We start from the raw sequence: 17,628 nt of genomic DNA on the forward strand, positions 1-17,628 counted from the left end.
AGTCCATCTGCCCCTCAGTGGGCCTCTCCAGTCCTGCCCTGTTCTCTTCTCCTTCCCTCTGCTACCATGAGCAAGTCTGGGGCTCCACAGCCCTCCAGCTCTCCAGCTTTGGACAAGACCTTCACTTTTCTGAGCTTTAGCCTTCTCACTCACTCAGGGGCCAAGGTAGTGGGAGGCCCCAGTCCTGAGCCAGCTCTGGTGTTCCCCACAGGGTGGTCTCTCGGTGGGGCTGGCATCAAAGCCTGTGCAGGTCCTATACGGGCATGAGGCTGCAGTGAGCTGTGTGGCCATCAGCACTGAACTTGACATGGCGGTGTCTGGATCCGAGGTGTGTGTATGCCTGTGTCCAGGGGAGGCTGTTTGCTGGGCACTGCCCCTGGAGCTCACACACCCCTGCCTAGCACCCTAAGCTGCCTTCCTGCAGGACGGAACTGTGATCATCCACACTGTACGCCGTGGCCAGTTTGTGGCCGCACTAAGGCACCCAGGAGCCACGTTGCCTGGACCTGTGTCCCACCTGGCGCTGGGGTCTGAGGGCCAGATCCTGGTGCAGAGCTCAGCGCGGGAGCGTCTGGGGGCCCAGGTACGGGAAAGGGGCGCCCAGCCAAGATAGGGGTGGTTGGGATTCTGTCCTTGCTGACACCTCCTGCTTCCTCCAGGTCACCTACTCCTTGCACCTGTACTCGGTGAACGGGAGGTTGCGGGCTTCACTGCCCTTGGTAGAGCAGCCCACAGCCCTCGCGGTGACGGAGGACTTTGTTCTGCTGGGCACAGCCCAGTGTGCCCTGCACATCCTCCATTTGAACAAGTGAGCCCCACTGTTTATGGGTTTGTGATACTTCAGGGTGGTGGTCATTGGCAGAGGACACTAGGAGGTGCCCCCGTGGACCCACATCCCCTTTACATGTCTGTGGACACATTCTTCAAGGCCTGTCACCTGTCCTCCCATCCCCCAATGGGGAGATCTTGCCCTGGGCCTCCCTTAGCCACACACTTGTGGGAGGTCCCTTTCTGTGTCAGGATTTTAATCGAGTCATCCTTCAAATGAGGACTGGGAGGTAGATGGGAGAATGGAGAGACATCTATCTGCTGGATCACAGCTTCCTTGTAGTTGCGAGTTCGTATATATATATCCCCCCTCCCTCCCTCCAGACTGCTGCCGGCCGCGCCTCCCCTGCCCATGAAGGTGCCCATCCGTAGCGTGGCTGTGACCAAGGAGCGCAGCCACGTGCTCGTGGGCTTGGAAGACGGCAAGCTTATCGTGGTCGGCGCAGGGCAGCCCTCTGAGGTGAGGATGAGGGCCGGGAGGGCCTCGAACGGGATGGGGAAACGACGGTCCTGGCTGACCCCAGCCTGCTCCTGCTCCTACCAGGTGCGCAGCAGCCAGTTAGCGCGGAAGCTGTGGCGATCCTCCCGGCGCATCTCCCAGGTGTCCTCTGGGGAGACAGAGTACAACCCTGGAGAGGCGCGCTGACAGCCTGCCCTTCCCCGCCCCGCCGCGCAGAGGGCCTCGCCCAGGAGTCCAAGGAGAGGGTGACATCCAGCCCACACTCTGGCAGGGGGTGGGCGGGGCCCCACCTCTGCCCAGCTCAGGGATTGGTGGGCGATATCACTCCAGGAAGTCCCGCCCCTCGCCGGCAGAGGGGCCTCCCGGAGTCCCAGCGCTGGCCTCAGCAGCCGCACAGCACTTTTTGCACAGCCTGGGGTAGGGAGCCCAGGTTCCCAAGCCCCCGTCCCGGCAGAGTACAGGGGCCGGGCCGTGGCCTTAATCCTAAGGGCGGCCCCCCGCTCTCGCATCTCAGCAATAAACCTGGACTAGTTTTGTAGCTGTTCCGCCTCCAAGCATATGTGCACGCGCGGCGTCTCAACCCGCCCCTGGCCACAGTCCCGGGCTAGCGTCCCCCTGGTCCATGAGCACCTGCGGCGACCCGTCCCTCCCCAACCACACCGCCCTTGTCCCTAAGGGCCCCGGCTGCAGTTTCTCCGGCAGCTGCACGCTCAGTCCCCCTTCGGGCTCACCTCCACGCATGTGTGCGTTCCGGGGCCGGGCGGGGCAAGACCGTGGGCGACCCCGCCCACTCGGTGTCCGGCCCGCCTCCTGTCTGCGCCGCCGCTTCTTTTAGTCTCGGGCGGGTAAGAACCTGGTATGCCCAGGGACTCCACTCTGACTTCCCGGCCGGCCCAAGGCCCGGAGGCCCCGTCCGGCCCGGCTGAGCAGATCCTGGGACCCGTGGAGGGTCGGCCCCCACAGGTCAGGAGCGGGTTGGGGACACAGCTTCGGGTCTTTCTGGACGGAGGGAGCCAAGGCTGCCTCTCTGCCCCCCATTTCCAGACCCGAAATCCTGTGCAGTTGTGGTGCCGGCTTCTGGGTTGGATTGCCTGTGGGAAGTCGGGGTAGTGTGGGCGTGTGTGCATATTCTGTGGGCCTCGAGATGGGTGTGTGTGGGAGTTGGTAGAGGCTCCAGTCCCACAGCTCGGGGTGGGTCGGGCACAAGGCTTGGCTGTCTCTGCGAGCGTTAGTCACAAGCTCACCCACCAACCCGGATCCAGAAAGGGCCCCTTATGTGGTAAGTGACACAAATGTACATACACAACCTTCAGGTGGCAAGGGTCACCACAGCCTCAGTGCCAGACCCACTTGCCGACTGTGTGCTTTACCATACACATGGGCCTCTGGCCTTGTGGAGGGAAGTGAGTTTGGAGTGCCTGGGTTGGACCAGGTCGGATGTGGATGTGGGGGAATTGGAGGACCTTCCCCCAGGTCTCATCTCTATCCCTTTTCCAGGCAAAGTCCCCTCCACTGCCCAGACCAGGGTCTCTTCCCCAGGCCTCAGGAGGTAGGTCCCGGCAGGATCAGCCTTGTAAGTACAGATGGGTCCTGGATTGAGTGTTCTTCAGGTTTCTGGCCTCCAGGCCCTCTCCAAATTCCCAGATGAGAAAGGACCGGGGGGGCCTCTGGGCCCACATGCCATCTGCCCTTGCTGAACCCACCAAGGAACCCTCCTGTCCAGCCCCTGAGCAGGAGGTGAGGGCTGGACACTGACCCTAGAGGCAGGAGTGGGAGCTTAGTCACTCCAGAGACTATGCTCTTGCTGACAACTCTGGAAAGCTTCCTACCAGCTAGTAAGTCTCCACCTGGCTCTGGCTTAGATGGGGATGGGAGTCTCCCTGTGCTATCCCTGGACTCAGACCAGGGGTTTGCCATGGTCTTTGAGACAGGGTGGTTTCCAGTGTGCCCTTTTCCATCCAGAGCTGCAATATGGTCTCCTCCAGCTTTGGCCAGCTGGGGCCAGCAATATCACTTCCACCCCATTTGACACTGGAGGAAACTGGTCCAGATTGGCGACTGGGGAGATTGGGGGGTAGGTACCCAGTCCTGGAATGAATCAGGATGAAGTGAGCCAGGAAAGCGGGACAGACTACCCCAAGGGACTCCTGACTTCAGGCTTGAGGAATTTCCCCCATGTCCCTATACACAGCCCCTTCTGGACTCAGAGAAGTCTCCCAGCTCCTTTTTCTGAGTGCTGCCCATGACATTCCAACCCCTTCTCTAAGATGCAGCCAGTGGAAGCACTGCTAGCTGGCAGAACCATGCTTCACAACTCCAGCCACAGGGAAGGCATGGTGCATGTGGGTTAAGTACTTCTTGATCCAGATTTTGGGCACTGAGAGGGTAGGATGAGAGGTATCCATGGGCCCCTGGCCTTGCAGGCCATACACAAGTCCAGTCACAGGCTTTGGAATCCCTGTTTCTTGTGCCCTGCCTGCACTGGATTGTGGGGACAACTGGCCTGCAGGCAGAAGTTAGCAGCAGCATTTACTTGCCTTTCGGATCAGTTTTATTTTGCAAAAATCCACAAAGTCTCCTCTGCACAGAGGCTCCCACAGGGACCAAAATGAATCAGTGTGCTCTCACAGTCCAGAGTTGGTGGGGGAGACAGGACACAGTTTAGTGCCATAGTAGGCAGAGGAGATGCACCAGGAGCCAGAAAAGGGAGCCTGGGAGAGATCAGGAAAGACTTCCCAGAGTAGATTTCCTGCCAGTTTGTCAGATGGCAAAGGTAGACCAGCAAGAGCAGATGTCTGGAAGCCCGGAGAAGGTACATCTGGGAAGGGCTAGGTGTCCAAGCATGGCGAGCCAAGGGGAGGCTGTGGGAGATGAGGGTGGGGAACGAACCAGTCAGCTTTTGACGCCACGGTATGAACTTTTGACTCTACACAGTAGGGACTATGATTTCCAGTCTTTCTAGCAGCAAAGTCTACGTCTGCTGCCTCCTTGCCCCTGACCTTGTCTGTCCTTTCCTCCACAGATAAGTCCCGGAGGGAGCAGGACAGGGACAGGGAAGGGGTGTGGGCAGGGGCAGGGGGAGCCCTGGCCCCCGGTACCTCCTCCTCATTCCCCCCTGAGCCTCCAGGGGCCTCAGGCAGCGATATCCCTGTCTACTGTGCCCTCCTGGCCTCTGTGGCCCTCAGTCTGCTTGCCTACGTGGCCTTCAAGTGGTAGGTGGTCTGGGCATTGCCCTCTGGTAACCTCCCTCCCCATCTGGGCTCCCAACCAGCTCCCTGTCTGTCTCAGTGAAGGCTGGAGCAGGCTGGCAGGTTCCCCCTGCTCCCCACAGCTGGTGCTCACGTAAACAAAGACAGCAGCTGGCCAAAGCTCGGACTGCAGAGCTGGGGGCCTTCAACAGGGACCAGATGCTTGGGGAGAGCAGTGTCTTCTGGGACTCTCCTAGCAGCCTGGAGCCCTGTGTCCCCAGCCAGGGTGAGCCCCTTTCCCCAAACCCTTTCACACCTACCTAGCTCTGCCCCACCACAAAGCCTGCCTAACCCTCATGTGTCCCTCATGTCTCCCATCCCAGGGCTACATCCTGAACTTGGCTGCCGGCTTTACCTCCATCTCCCTCGGCAGCAGCAGGAGGAAGTGGAACAGCTCCTGGAGGCGTCGGGTGAACCTGACAAAGGCTGGCGGGGCCTGGCGGGCCACCTGGGCTACCAGGCTGAGGCAGTGGAGACCATGGCTCAGAGCCAGGTGCCAGCCTACACCCTGCTGAGGTACTGGGCTGTCCAAGAAGGCAGTGGTGCCACCCTCAGGGTGCTAGCAGATGCGCTGGCTGTCCTGGGCTGTGAAGACGTGGTCCGGGCCCTGGCTGAGGACTGCTCCGTGGTGTGACGCTCCACAGCCTGGCCTCTCAGGGAACCTGCTCTGGTGCTCCCACCACCCCCAGCTCATACACCTTCCCTTTCACGGGCTTCCTGGCATTGGTGACCTCGGCCTGCTGTTCTGGGGGGACACGGAAGATCCAGGCACCACTCACCTCCCCTCGCCCTGCATTCCTCCAGGACAGGGACCAGGATATTGGGGGGAGGGGTTGATAGTGAGGAGCAGTCCTGCCCTCCTGATCCCCACTCCACCTCCTCTTACTTAGCCTCAACTGTTTTTTCTACTTTTGTATCCCATATTAAAGGCAACTTTGGATTACTGGCCTGGCTCTGTCTGGTTCCGTGGGCCTGTGAGACAGTTGGATAGCTATGTGGCAGAGGCCCAGAAAAAGGGTGGGATCCCTAGAAGGTGGGAAAAGCCCCTGAGTTGGCAAGCAGTGTGTTCCCGCAGAAGATGTGTGAGCTCTGCGGGCAGAGCTGAATTGGCTGAATTGTGTTAGGAAGCATTTTACCTTTTTGAACTTCAGCTTCCTTAGCTGGAGAACAATAAATAGACTGGCACATTCAGAAGCCTCCCACCAAGACTCTCAGGCCTTGGGTTTGAGACCATTTTCCTGACTTGTGCTGTGACTAGCCTCAAGGGCTGGAAGCCTGCCCCACCCCTAGGCAGAAAGCAAGAGGCAGTTCCAAGGCAAAGTGAACTGCCTCTGAACTGGTCCTGGGAAGCTAGTTACCAAGGGCCTCAGGTCATCTCCAGGTGAGGAAAAGGAAGAAAGTGTTCTTTCAAGACCCATACTCCAGACTCAAAGAGGGAGGTCCAAACATGCTTCCACACAAGCCAAGCACAGGCAGGTCATCCCACCTACCTGAGGGGCTGCTGAGGACAGGGCAGCTGCAGCCAGACCACCTGCACCCCTCGCATATGCCCACCCTGAATGGAGGAGCAGGCAGGTCAGTTACTGTGCCTTTGGAGGGGGTTGCTAAAGCAGACAGGCCCTGCCTAGGAAGAAACAATGGCTGCCATCCTGGTGTCCATCAGGATCAGGGCACTTAAGAAGCACAGTCACCTAAACTCAGGAGACTTGGGTCCAGTCATGATCCAGGGCCCCGGGCTAGAGCCTGTCCCCTAGCTGAGATGTGACCTGCATTGGCTGTTCTGTGAGTACCAAACTCATCAGACTGCTGCTATTCCTATGCCTCAGAGTTTACCAGGACTGCTTAACCCTGTAAATCTTGTACTTAAAATCAGGGCAGGTTTGGAGCCACCATCATCCGGAGATGAAAGCAGGAAAAGCGTGGTGTTTGGTCAGCCATAAACAGGCCAAAGCGCTAGAGACATCACACCTACTTTGGCAGGGAGTTGGCCAGAGGGCTATCAAGGGTTAGATCGGCAATGAGGGTGAAATCCTGCATTGAGAGGAATGAACAGGTCCTGGATTAGCTGGTAACTCTCTTCACCACTGAGGGGATTTGAGCCTAAAGGTTTCAAGGGGTGTGTGTTTCAAGATCTTCCCCTCCCAAACTCCAGAGGAGGTAAAATAACTGAGAATTCCTCTGCAAAGAGGTCCTTTCTGAAACTTGACAGCTCTCTGGTCACCACCCTTTAATGAAAGGCTACCTAGATTTCCTTGGAAAATCTGAAACCTGGATCCTCAGGTAAAACTATGAGTTTGACTTGGTTGCCAGCAGCAGTGCATGTGGCTGCACCTCTGCATGGGAGACCTACCCAAAAGAGAAACACTTTCTTTTAATCTGCTCAAGCACATTAGTTGAAACATTTTCTTTACTGTTAAGGGTGGGGGGGGGGGCGGGGGACTTCCCTGGTGGCGCAGTGGTTAAGAATCCGCCTGCCAATGCAGGGGACACAGGTTCGAGCCCTGGTCCGGGAAGATCCCACATGCCGCAGAGCAACTAAGCCCGTGCGCCACAACTCCTGAGCCTGTGCTCTAGAGCCTGCGAGCCACAACTACTGAGCCTGCACGCCTAGAGCCCGTGCTCTGCAACAAGAGAAGCCACCATAGTGAGAAGCCCGCTCACTGTAACAAAGAGTAGTCCCTGCTCGCCACTAGAGAAAGCCCGTGCGCAGCAACAAAGACCCAACACAGCCTAAAAATAAAAATATGTGCTATCAACATTTCAAATGTTTAAAAATAAAATGTTAAGGGGGTTAAATTAGGGTCCCTCCATTTGATATAATAATGTGCTTGAGTTAAACAGTTTAAGGCTGCAGTACCATGGGAAAATACTTTGGCTACATTGTTAAATAGCATGTCTAATGATATGTCTTTAAAATAGGTGTTTTTCTCCTTTTTTCACAATTTCTTTAATACAAGGATATGAGATGAGTTACTGAGCCTCTCTGAACCTTAGTCTCCTCATCTGAACAGTGCCAATTCCTGTGCCTCCAGGTTGTGAGGATCAAAGGAGCACAACCTGAGCTCTAAGTGCCCAGCAGGCAGTGACTGTTCCAACTGCTGCCCACCCCATCCAATATCTGGCGGGTCACAGCCTCTTCCCCAAGGGCATTGCTGCAATGAGCAAAATCACCCCAGTGAGGAAGAGATGGTACCAGTCTCTGCAAAGATGGGCTGGGCCCCAGGCTGGCCTGAAACCTTTGGCCCTTCTCACTGCCCAGATAACTGGTCCATCAAGGATGGGGTGTGTCTCCACTGAGCTGTGTCCTCCAGAAGATGTCTGCTCTCATTACCTGAGCACTGTACCCCTTTATCGGGGTACTCCCTCTAGGATCCAAGCCCAGTGTCAGAAGGCATGGTGGGGAGTCAGGGAACCCAAACATCAAATGAGCATTCCTGTGGACTCTGGGAACTCAAATCTCTGGAGGGAAGAGGTTCATTCCCTTTCACCAGCCAAAAGATACAAAGGGGAAGACAAGTGCCTTTCTCTTGACTGGCTTATTAACCAAAGTAAAGAAGCCCAGCGCCAGAGAGGTCGCAGGTCCACTTGCTTTGCTCACGAGTGTGTGTGTAAGATGCCTACCTCAGTCACAGTGGGACCTGTGGGGAAGACCTGGGATAAACTCCAATCTCAAGAATTAATTTTGGACTTCACACACCTATGGCCACCACCTCTTTTCTCTCTCAGTGCCAACACTATATACAAACATGCTTGACTAGCTTTTAGGGAACACACCTGCCAAGTTCTTTAACTGATTTTATTTTTTACATAAAAAGTTCAGTAAAAATTGGATAAAGTAAAGTGATTTTAAGCAGTAAATCAATCTTATCAACATAGCACAAGGCTGGCCGAAACCACAAGGCAGCCTGCTCTGGAATATTTACATGGTAACAAATTAAACCTTGCAGGAGAACTTAAACCATCCTTACAAAGTCTTCTGTGATCCTAGCACGCAGAGGCTTAAAAGCAAAACAAAAACCAAAAACCAGGAAAAAACAAATTATTTTCAATATATTCACATATACATTAAAATATAATACAGATCGTCAGGGTAAGGGGTTGTGGGTGGGGATGCGCATGAGTCTGTGCGCTGACAGCACCGCCAAGGAGGAGACCCAGGCTTGAGAGTGGGCTCAGGCCTGGCCAGGGTCTCAGAAGGGAAGGTCTCCAGGGCCTAAACCCTTGCCTCAGATGGCCTCTACCAACAGCTCACAACCAGGGACCGCTTATTGTAGATGGAGCTCATTTTTGTGGCTTTCAGTTGAAATCTGCAGGTTTGAATTCCCCAGGGTGATGTGTCATCAGTAGCACAGCCCTGACAGTGGGGTGGGGAGAGAGGGCCCACGGGATTTCTTCTCCCCAGAGTCTCTCCTACCAGCTTGCCCGTCCTCCCACCCTGGCCCTGCAGGTCACTCTAATTCAGTGTCCTCTTTGGGTTTGTAAACAGCCCCAAACTTCTGCATGTACTTCTTAATGTACTCCTTGGTTTTGTGTTTCACATTCTCATTGCACTCCAGGTCCTCGGGGTTCTTACAGTACTTCAGCTCCTTATTCATAACGCCGTGAGTCAGCTGTCCAGGACACAGGAAGAGAGATCACAGCCACCAATCAGAGTGGAAATGATTCGAGGGGGGAAGGCCAGTCTGCTGCCTCGGGCCCCTTCTCACAAAGACTGGGAGGTGAACTGGAGGGGGAGGTTGGGGCAGGCTGGTGCTGGGATCACCAGAAAGGGGAAGCTCAGCTCTCAGAGAACCGCTACCATCAAGTAGGGTACCCTCTCTTCCCAAACCTTCCCCCTCTGTTCCTGGGTCTCCAGCCTGGGCATGTGTCAAGGAAAACCCACTTTTTATGATGAAAGGGGCCTTCTAGGAAGGTATAGTTTGCCCAGAACATTGTCAGACCACAAGCAGGGGTGAATACCTTGCGAGCTAGGTGTTTGAAATCTTCAGTTGTGGTAATTCTTCCCACTTTGCAGTCAGGTTTCCGGTAAGGGTTCAGGCACTGGACGATGAACTGGGACATCTACAGGTATGGGGAGAAGAGCACACTGCTCAATAGTCCAGAGAAGGCAAGAAAGTTGTACTGAGGAAATACTTAGAATAGGCAGTAAGCCGAGCCAGCCAATCCTTCCCTTTCCCTCACTCACACTAGCTGGTGTGGACAGAAGAATGCCAGTATGCCAGTGGGATATAAGAGAAAAGAATCCTGGATCAGCCTCAAGAGGGAAAGGGCTCCCTTGGATGGACTTAGCAAGCCTCACTTGCAGATGGAGGGACAGAGCAGCAGGACTCCTTGCTGAATCTCATGGCAGCCCCAGATTTCAGCTAACAAATCTCATGTTCTTGGCATAAAGAGACTGTAGCTAAATTCTCTGGCCCCTGGAGGCAGGGCAGAGAGGGCCTTTCTGTGCTACCAGGAGGCTCAGTGACTCCAGGAAATGCAGGCATTTTGTTACTGAAGGCTACTTAGATTCTGTAAGTGTTGCACTTCATTTGATTCATACTACATCAATGTGAAGCAGAGGGACACATGATATGGCAGCTGGTTGGAGAACATCTGGGGTAAGACCCTTTTCAATACACAAATTCCCATGTCCTCCTGAGCTATCTCTGTAGTGTCTGTCCTACCCAGTGGCTCTCAAGAGATCCAGGCACAGGATTTCTGGAAGTATTTGTGGCGCTAAGCCACAAAGTTGACCCCAGGGGAAAAAGGGAGCGAGGAGGTCAGTGATAGCCACTTCACCAGGGAGCACCATGAACAGGGTCTACCCATCCCTGAAAGTCAGTGAGTTTTCAGACATTCAAAGAACAAGGCTATATCACAAGGTAGGCACTAAATAAACAGCTGCTAGTTGGCTGGGCTGAAATGCCAATAATCACAAAGGGACAGTGAGAAACTTAAGTTTTAACTCTAGAGAAGGCTTTTACTCAAAATTTTTCTGTGGTCTCCTGTTTCCATACTCTCCCTTCAATCCACTTCCCCAAATAAAATAGGGAATTTCATTATTCCCAGCTTACAATCCTGCAATACTCCCTGCAACTCACAGTACCAAGCAGCACAATACTGTGCAGCCTCATCGTCCAACACCCCTCACATACCGGGTGCTGCAGCCCACAGGCTCCCTGAAAGGGATGACGCCGCCTTCTGCCTCTGTGCACTCTACTGCCTGAATCACATCCCTCCTGATCTATCTAGCTAATTCCTACCCCTGACTCAAGAGCCTTTCCTGACACCCAGAACAGAGACCTCCAAGCCCTATCATGGCACATTCCTCACACAGCTGCCATTACTTTTTTTTTTTAATGCCATTACTTATTTACAGGTCTACCTCCTCCAACAGACTATGAGCCCCTTCAGTGAACAAAGACTGGAGTTTAGAATCTGGATGCCCTGAGGCAGAAAAGGTTAGTGTCCTGAGAGCTGTACTGCACTTCCAGCAGCATAAAGACGAGCTGCTTTCTCCCAATCACTTGAGGATTAGGCAGCCACCAAATGAGATATCACAGAAAAAGAAACAGACTTTGAGCCAGAGGCCCGAGTTCAAGTCTTCTGTCCAGAGCTTGCCTTCTCTAAACCTCAAGAGCTCCTCCACCAGCATAAGAGGAATGACAATTCCGGTCTTGCCTACCTCACGCGATGTTGTGGGGATAAAATGACATAATGGATATGAAAGTGCTTATTATCCCACTGTAAAGGACCATACCAATATGTCATCACATAACAACTACACAGTCCAATCACAGAAGCAAAGGAACACCCACAGGCAGGGCCACCTAGTACTACAAACAGCTGTGCACACTTAGGATGAGAAAGAAAGGGTCTCAGTTTAAGCCTTCAGAATGTAGTGTCCACATCCCACCAAACCTTACCTCTTTTCTGAATACTTCTTTGCTTTTCTTAGCCAGCTCACTGGAGGTGTCTGCTTCTGCTGTCTTAGGCTTTTTTGAGGTCTAGAAATGGAAAACACCACAGTGTGGGAATGAGAGGTCAGGTCAGTGATGCCCTGCTCTTCCAGAACCTCCTTTCTTTCCCGCAATTGGGATGCCTGACTCTTGGTATTAGAATCTTAAAGGGACATGGCCTGGAGTCAACTTAGCTGCTGTTACCACTCTCACTTCATGTTTAAATCTTGTCATCTGGCACTGGCCTCGCTCCTATAAACCAAGTTCTAATTCTCTACCCTAAGTGAAAGCTACATCCTTGATGTAGTTAAACATTTGTTTCAGGGTCACCTTCTCTGCAGAGAAATGTGCTGTGTGATTTGGACCACTCAGGTCCCTGTTCTGAGCTGTAGTATCCCACACTGTCAAGAGAGGCCCAGACTCAACGGGCTCCACCTCTCCTGTCTCTGACATTCTAGGACTCCTGGACAAAGGCAAAATGATTTAGCCACATAACCATGGTCCAAATACCATGCTCCTCATCCAAGTCCCCTAGACTGTAGGAGACAGTCTCAGCATGCAAGAGAGGCTCCTTAAAGGTTGGTATCCTCGGTTCAGGAATGGAAAGACTAAAGAGGTATCAAGGTGTTGCAGGGGAGGAGATGAGGGTCATGCAAGTCAGTGAACAGATGAGTAGATCCTAAGACAGAAGATACTCTGTCCCAAGATGCTAAGATGATGACAAACCTAGGAATGCTCCCTTCCAGCACTGCAAGGGGGAGGCTGCCAGTCCCCCTGCCCAGCGCCCCCTGCCTGATTAGGCACTGCTGAGAGGTGAGAGGCCAGCAGCCCTGGCATTCAGAGCACCTGGCATGCAAGGCCACCTCCCCATACCTTTGCTCAACACCAGTCATCAAGCCCCTTCCTAGTAAATGTACTTCTCCATGGAAAAGATTATGAGCATTCCCCTTTGAACGCAACTCACTTCAGATGGATGTAGAAGCAGTTGGCATTACAGGTACTTCATTTTTTTGCTAGCTGCTTAGAGCACAAAATTTTTTCAACCTACCCCCACTTCTGATTCCTCTCTTTCCAGAAACAGTATGAAGGTGCTGGTGATGAAGGGACTGTTCAACTCCCTCTGCTCTGGACTGGCTCCAGAGAAAGGTGGCACTCCCCTGACTTCTGGGCTTCTATACATCAGCTTTCCCTGACTTGTTATAAAAGCTTTGCATATTTTCTACTTTTCTACTTTCTTTCTGTGGCTGTGGCAGCAGGAAAGGGAGGGCAGGGTAGAAAGAACATACAGATTCTACCTCTGGTTTTAGGAAACAAAACGCAAATAACTCTGTTTTCAAATGTTTTGCTTTGAGATTTTGTGGTTATTTTTTCTAGCAGTAGAGAGTGTAGCTGTGCTTCACAATAAGACCTCATGTAGCATGGGATCAAGAATTGCCTGAATAAGCCAAGGTAATTTCAACACACCCTCAGCTGCTGTCTTGTGGATCTCAGAAATGAGTAGCAGCAGCAATGAGTACAGAAAGCCCCTTAAGGTATAACAATGATCTCAAGGCTCTGGCTCCTATAGAGGAGGCCAGGCTCTCAGTGAGGGCACTGTATAAACAGGAATGTTCTGCTTCCCTCTGAACGGGGTCAGAAAGCTAAATAATTCCAGTGCATTTCTAATTTAATCTCTGACTTGGTGAGGTTGTAGGGCTTTAAAAACACACAATCCCCTGAGCTCTCTCTAGGAGCTTTCCTGGTCCAGAAGAAGTTGAGGTATCAGAAACACTACACATGATTCAACCTAAATTCTGCAACACATGAACCTGTACACACCAATTAAAAGGTTAAGAAAGAAAGATCCTTGAAAATAATAAAAACTCAGTATATTCTGTTTTGAAGTTGCTGCCACCTTTGGTAACAAAAAGAGCAAAATAATTTCAGTTTGGTTCTAGATCAGGCACTATATACCACACCTTAGTTTGTCAAATGAGGCATGGGAGAGGGGGTGCAGGAAGTGAGAGGACAGGAACAAATCATCTCTACGACACTTTCAAGAAACTAGCAAGCCATTCCTTGCCTCTTCCATATCCACTTGTTTGCTTAGCCCCAAATGATGCCTCTCAGATGCCTTTGCATGCATCTTCAACATCTCCATTCTTAGTTCCTCACTTTGCCTAAACTATTAAAATACTCTTCAATCTGATCTCCAATGCTACCAATCTCACCTTTTCAAATGGGCCTGTTTCACTCAAGGAACACATATTTGATTGCCTGTCTTGCTGCTTTGAAAGCATCCACTGGCTTTTAAGCATACAATAATCACATTGGTAGGACACCAAGATCTTAGACAATTTAAATCTGACCTACTTTTCCATATTTTTGTCTTGCTCACTACCTACCCCATATGTATGTAAATTCTCACCATAACCAAATTATTTTTATTGTTCCCTATATAGGCTCTGTCTTGTACTGACTTTATACCTTTGCAAAAACGGCTTTATTTGCCCAGAATCCTCTTTTCTGCTCACCTTAGCTATAGGTAAAATCATGTTTTCTGTGACATATCACTAGTGCATTTTCTTAGACCATTAATCACTGTGCTCCCATAGCATTCTGTACATACTTCTACTACAGCAATTATCCCGTTGTGTTCTTGGTTTATAGATGTGGTTATTTCCTTAGATTGAACTTCATGAAGATTAGTACTCAGATTTATTTCTCTTTCTATCTGTAATACCTTACACAAGGCCTGTGAATTACTGAAAATTTACAATGTTACAGTCTTCATCTCCAAGGGCTTTAAAATCTAAATGAAGGCCCTAAAGATGGGGAAAAAAAAAATTGGAGCAGAAGGAATAAACACATAACCCACAGGCATCCTTCTCCTGTCTGAGATGCTAGTTAGGTGAATACAGTAGTAAACTGGTTAGGAAGGTTAGATCCAAATAAGTCCCTGGCTATCCACGTCAGACTAGGTCCTAATGATAGAGACAACGGTCTAGAAAGAAATCCAAAGACTGACACCTCAAGCCTTTGACTTGTGCATCATGGCAAGGCTGGTTGGAATATCAAAACTCACTTGTTCCTTCATAAACTATCAAAGGGTTAATAACAAAATAGATGACTTCATTTATATTTTCTCATTAGAAATACATGAAAAGGTAAAGCTGACAAGTCAGAGACAAAAGCCTAAGAAGCTAAGATAGAGAGTGAATGAACATCCAGATAGTTTTTTACTGGAAGCACATGACAGTTATGGGTTTTTTTCCCCTTAGGTACCTGTCTCTATAAAAACTCTCCCACAGAAACTTCATACACTGCCAGCAGAAATGTACAATGATATAGCAACTTTAGAAAACAGTTTGACAGTTTCTTAAAAAGTTAGACAGAGACAGTCTAACTTTGATCCAGCAATTCCACTCCTAGGTATCTACCCAAGAGAACTGAAAATGTATGTCCAAAGATTTGTTCACAATTGTTCATATACCATTATTCATAACAGCCAAAGAGTGGAAACAACCCAAATGTCCATCAACTGGTGAATGGATAAATAAAATGTGGCACATCTAATACAATGGGATATTATTCAATGCTAAAAAGAAACGAGCTACCAAGCCATGAAAAGGCATGCAAGAACCTTAAATGTATATTGCTAGGTGAATGAAGCAAATCTGAAAAGGCTACAAGTCCAAATATGTGACATTCTATAAAAGGCAAAACTGGAGAAAGTAAAAAGATCAGAGATTGTCAGGGATAGGGATGGGGATGGGGGGAGGCGGGGAGAGAGGCTGAGATGAATAGGGGAAGCACAGAGATTTTCAATGCAGTGAAACTATTCTGTAGATGATAATGGTGGATACATGCCATTATACATTTGTCAAAACCCACAGAATGTACAATACCAATAACACTAATGTGAACTACAGACTTTGAGTGATAATAATGTAGATTCACTGATTGCAATAAATGTATCATACTCCGGCAGGCTGTTGATAGTGGAGGACGCTATGCATGTGTGATGACAGGGGGTGTATGGAAACTCTGTACTTTCTGCTCAAATTTAAAGGGAACCTAAAACTGTCTGAAAATAAAATATATTAAGAAAAAGAGGTATATAAGGACCTTTTCAGACAAACAAAAATGAGACAGCTCATCACAATTAGACCTGAAATACTCAAAGTATTAAAGGAAATTCTTCAGACTGGGAATTCCCTGGTGGCCCAGTGGTTAAGAATCCGCCTTCCAATGAAGGAGACACAGGTTCGATCCCTGGTCAGGGAACTAAGATCCCACATGCCACGGGGCAACTAAGCCCGCAAACCGCAACTACTGAGCCCACGTGCCATAACTAGAGAGAAGCCCGTGCACTGCAACGAAGAGCTCGCACGCCTTAACGGGAAGATTCCTACATGCCGCAACTAAGACCTGACGCAGCCAAGTAAATTTTTTAAATAGCGGATAGAATTTATAAAAAAAAAAAAAAAAAAGGAAATTGTTCAGACTAAAGGAATGCTAAATATAATGCTGAAGAAAGAAAAACATTTCCCCCAAAGTGAATAAAATATAAAAGGAGGCATGGATTTGTTTCTACTATCCTTCTCACTCCCATTCCTTCCTTCCCTCTTCCACCTCTTTCCACTGACTTAACTAGTTAAGTGTCTCTTATTTTCAAAATTAAATACTATTCAAATCTTAGAGCATAGATATATTGTCTTTGATTTCATTCAAGACACCACATCCTTGGAGACAGTGAGTCCTGTTCCAAGTGGAAAAGGATAAAAATTTTTAATTCAAGCATTGAGAGTCACACTGATTCACATGACCTCTAATCCCGATTACTCTCTTGTTAGAAGGAGAGACGAGGAATAAGCTCTCTTTCGCTTTACTCTAGAATAGTATTTCCAGAGTAAAATATCTCAGTTGCAAATCTTAAAAAAAGGGGGGGCCCAGTTATACTATTTTGGTGAGGTTTTTTTTTTTTTTGCGGTACGTGGGCCTCTCACTGCTGTGGCCTCTCCTGTTGTGGAACACAGGCTCCGGACGTGCAGGCTCAGCGGCCATGGCTCACGGGCCCAGCCGCTCCGCAGCATGTGGGATCTTCCCAGACCGGGGCACGAACCCGTGTCCCCTGCATTGGCAGGCGGACTCTCAACCACTGCGCCACCAGGGAAGCCCCTTTGGTGAGGTTTTAATGCAACCAGTTTAACTTCTTTCCAGACCCAACAATCCCAAAATGGCAGGACATTAAAGCAAACGAAGAAAGACTGCAGTTAAACAGAAAAAACACATTTAAAAGAAACATAACATTAAGAAGAATGCTGTAATCTACAGGGAAAGAGCTAAGATATATTAAAGGAAGTTATAATGGAATAAGAATACTATGATTCTATTTGTATGTTTAGAATGAAAAAAAAAAAAAACACCTGTGTGTATTTTCCATAAAGGTCTGGAAGAACATACGACAAAGCAAGGTTTTGCAACTTTGGCACTACTGACATTTGGGCCAGTTCTTTGTTGTGGGGGATTATCCTGTGCACTCTAAGATGTTTAGTGACTTCTCTGGCCTCTGTACACACTAGAAGCTAGTAGCATCTCCACAGCTGTAACAACCAAAAATGTCTCTAAATATTATCAAAAGTCTCCTGAGGAGCAAAACTGCTCTTGGTTGAGAACCTGTGCACTAAAAAGTTAACAGTATTTATCTCCGGAGAGGGAAGTATGATGAAAGGAGAGCAACTAAATAGAAATTAAGAGCTTTTATTTTTTGTTCTATATACTGTACTTCTGTATTGTTTGGATGTCCTACCACCACCAAGCATTTTTTTATATGCATAATTCTCCAGAACAATAAGAAAAATAGAATTCCAAGATAACATGGCTACTGACTCTACAAAATGAGAAGACAAAGAATCCCAAATGATCAGGAAACATATCTGTAAGCCACACTCACCTTCATGGGATTTTCATCATATGTTGGGGTTCCCAGGTCCATCTCAGCTTCATGCTCAAGGCTCGCATCATCTCCTGGGCTTTCCCAAGTAGGAGGATCCCACTGAGTCTGCCTAGAAGAAGGTAAGAACAGCCATGCTGTCATGGCCAGAAAACAGAACTCTGGCATAGGTATCTCTGCTCATATATACATAATATACAACATGCAATGAAACAG

General features: G+C 49.7%; 3 protein-coding genes across 17 annotated transcripts in view; 2 read left to right on the forward strand and 1 right to left on the reverse strand.

The window, feature by feature from the left end:
• The window catches only part of NBEAL2 (neurobeachin like 2), a 30,631-nt gene extending 28,805 nt beyond the window's left edge, over positions 1–1,826 (forward strand). For all 13 annotated transcript variants that reach the window (XM_029242245.1, XM_029242246.1, XM_029242249.1 and 10 more), the window contains 5 exons: positions 212–328; positions 425–583; positions 660–808; positions 1,153–1,288; positions 1,373–1,826. In XM_029242245.1, the coding sequence (XP_029098078.1) occupies positions 212–328; positions 425–583; positions 660–808; positions 1,153–1,288; positions 1,373–1,474 (663 nt within the window). In that variant the 3' untranslated portion in view covers positions 1,475–1,826. The remainder of the gene's footprint in view (positions 1–211; positions 329–424; positions 584–659; positions 809–1,152; positions 1,289–1,372) is intronic.
• Positions 1,827–2,080: 254 nt separating this feature from the next.
• On the forward strand, positions 2,081–5,479 carry LOC114907083 (death domain-containing membrane protein NRADD-like). Of its 2 annotated transcripts, XM_029242258.1 has the most exons (4): positions 2,081–2,837; positions 4,311–4,500; positions 4,620–4,762; positions 4,860–5,479. In XM_029242258.1, the coding sequence occupies exons 1-4, from the start codon at positions 2,726–2,728 to the stop codon at positions 5,168–5,170; spliced, it is 756 nt and encodes a 251-aa protein (XP_029098091.1). In that variant the 5' UTR covers positions 2,081–2,725; the 3' UTR covers positions 5,171–5,479. The 2 variants fall into 2 exon arrangements, with proteins under 2 accessions (XP_029098091.1, XP_029098090.1); XM_029242257.1 differs by lacking the exon at positions 4,311–4,500 and having other exon boundaries at positions 4,560–4,762.
• Positions 5,480–8,294: 2,815 nt separating this feature from the next.
• Positions 8,295–17,628, reverse strand: part of SETD2 (SET domain containing 2, histone lysine methyltransferase) — a 113,183-nt gene continuing 103,849 nt past the window's right edge. For both annotated transcript variants that reach the window (XR_003796528.1, XM_029241558.1), the window contains 4 exons: positions 17,413–17,524; positions 11,445–11,525; positions 9,496–9,597; positions 8,295–9,146 (listed from right to left, as the gene is read on the reverse strand). Coding sequence is in view for 1 of the 2 variants with exons in the window: in XM_029241558.1 (XP_029097391.1) it covers positions 8,985–9,146; positions 9,496–9,597; positions 11,445–11,525; positions 17,413–17,524 (457 nt within the window). In the remaining variant the exon portion in view is untranslated. The remainder of the gene's footprint in view (positions 9,147–9,495; positions 9,598–11,444; positions 11,526–17,412; positions 17,525–17,628) is intronic.

Source organism: Monodon monoceros, unplaced genomic scaffold, assembly GCF_005190385.1.
Source record: "Monodon monoceros isolate NGI ecotype Baffin Bay Population unplaced genomic scaffold, NGI_Narwhal_1 Super_Scaffold_3, whole genome shotgun sequence".
NCBI lineage: Eukaryota > Metazoa > Chordata > Mammalia > Artiodactyla > Monodontidae > Monodon > Monodon monoceros.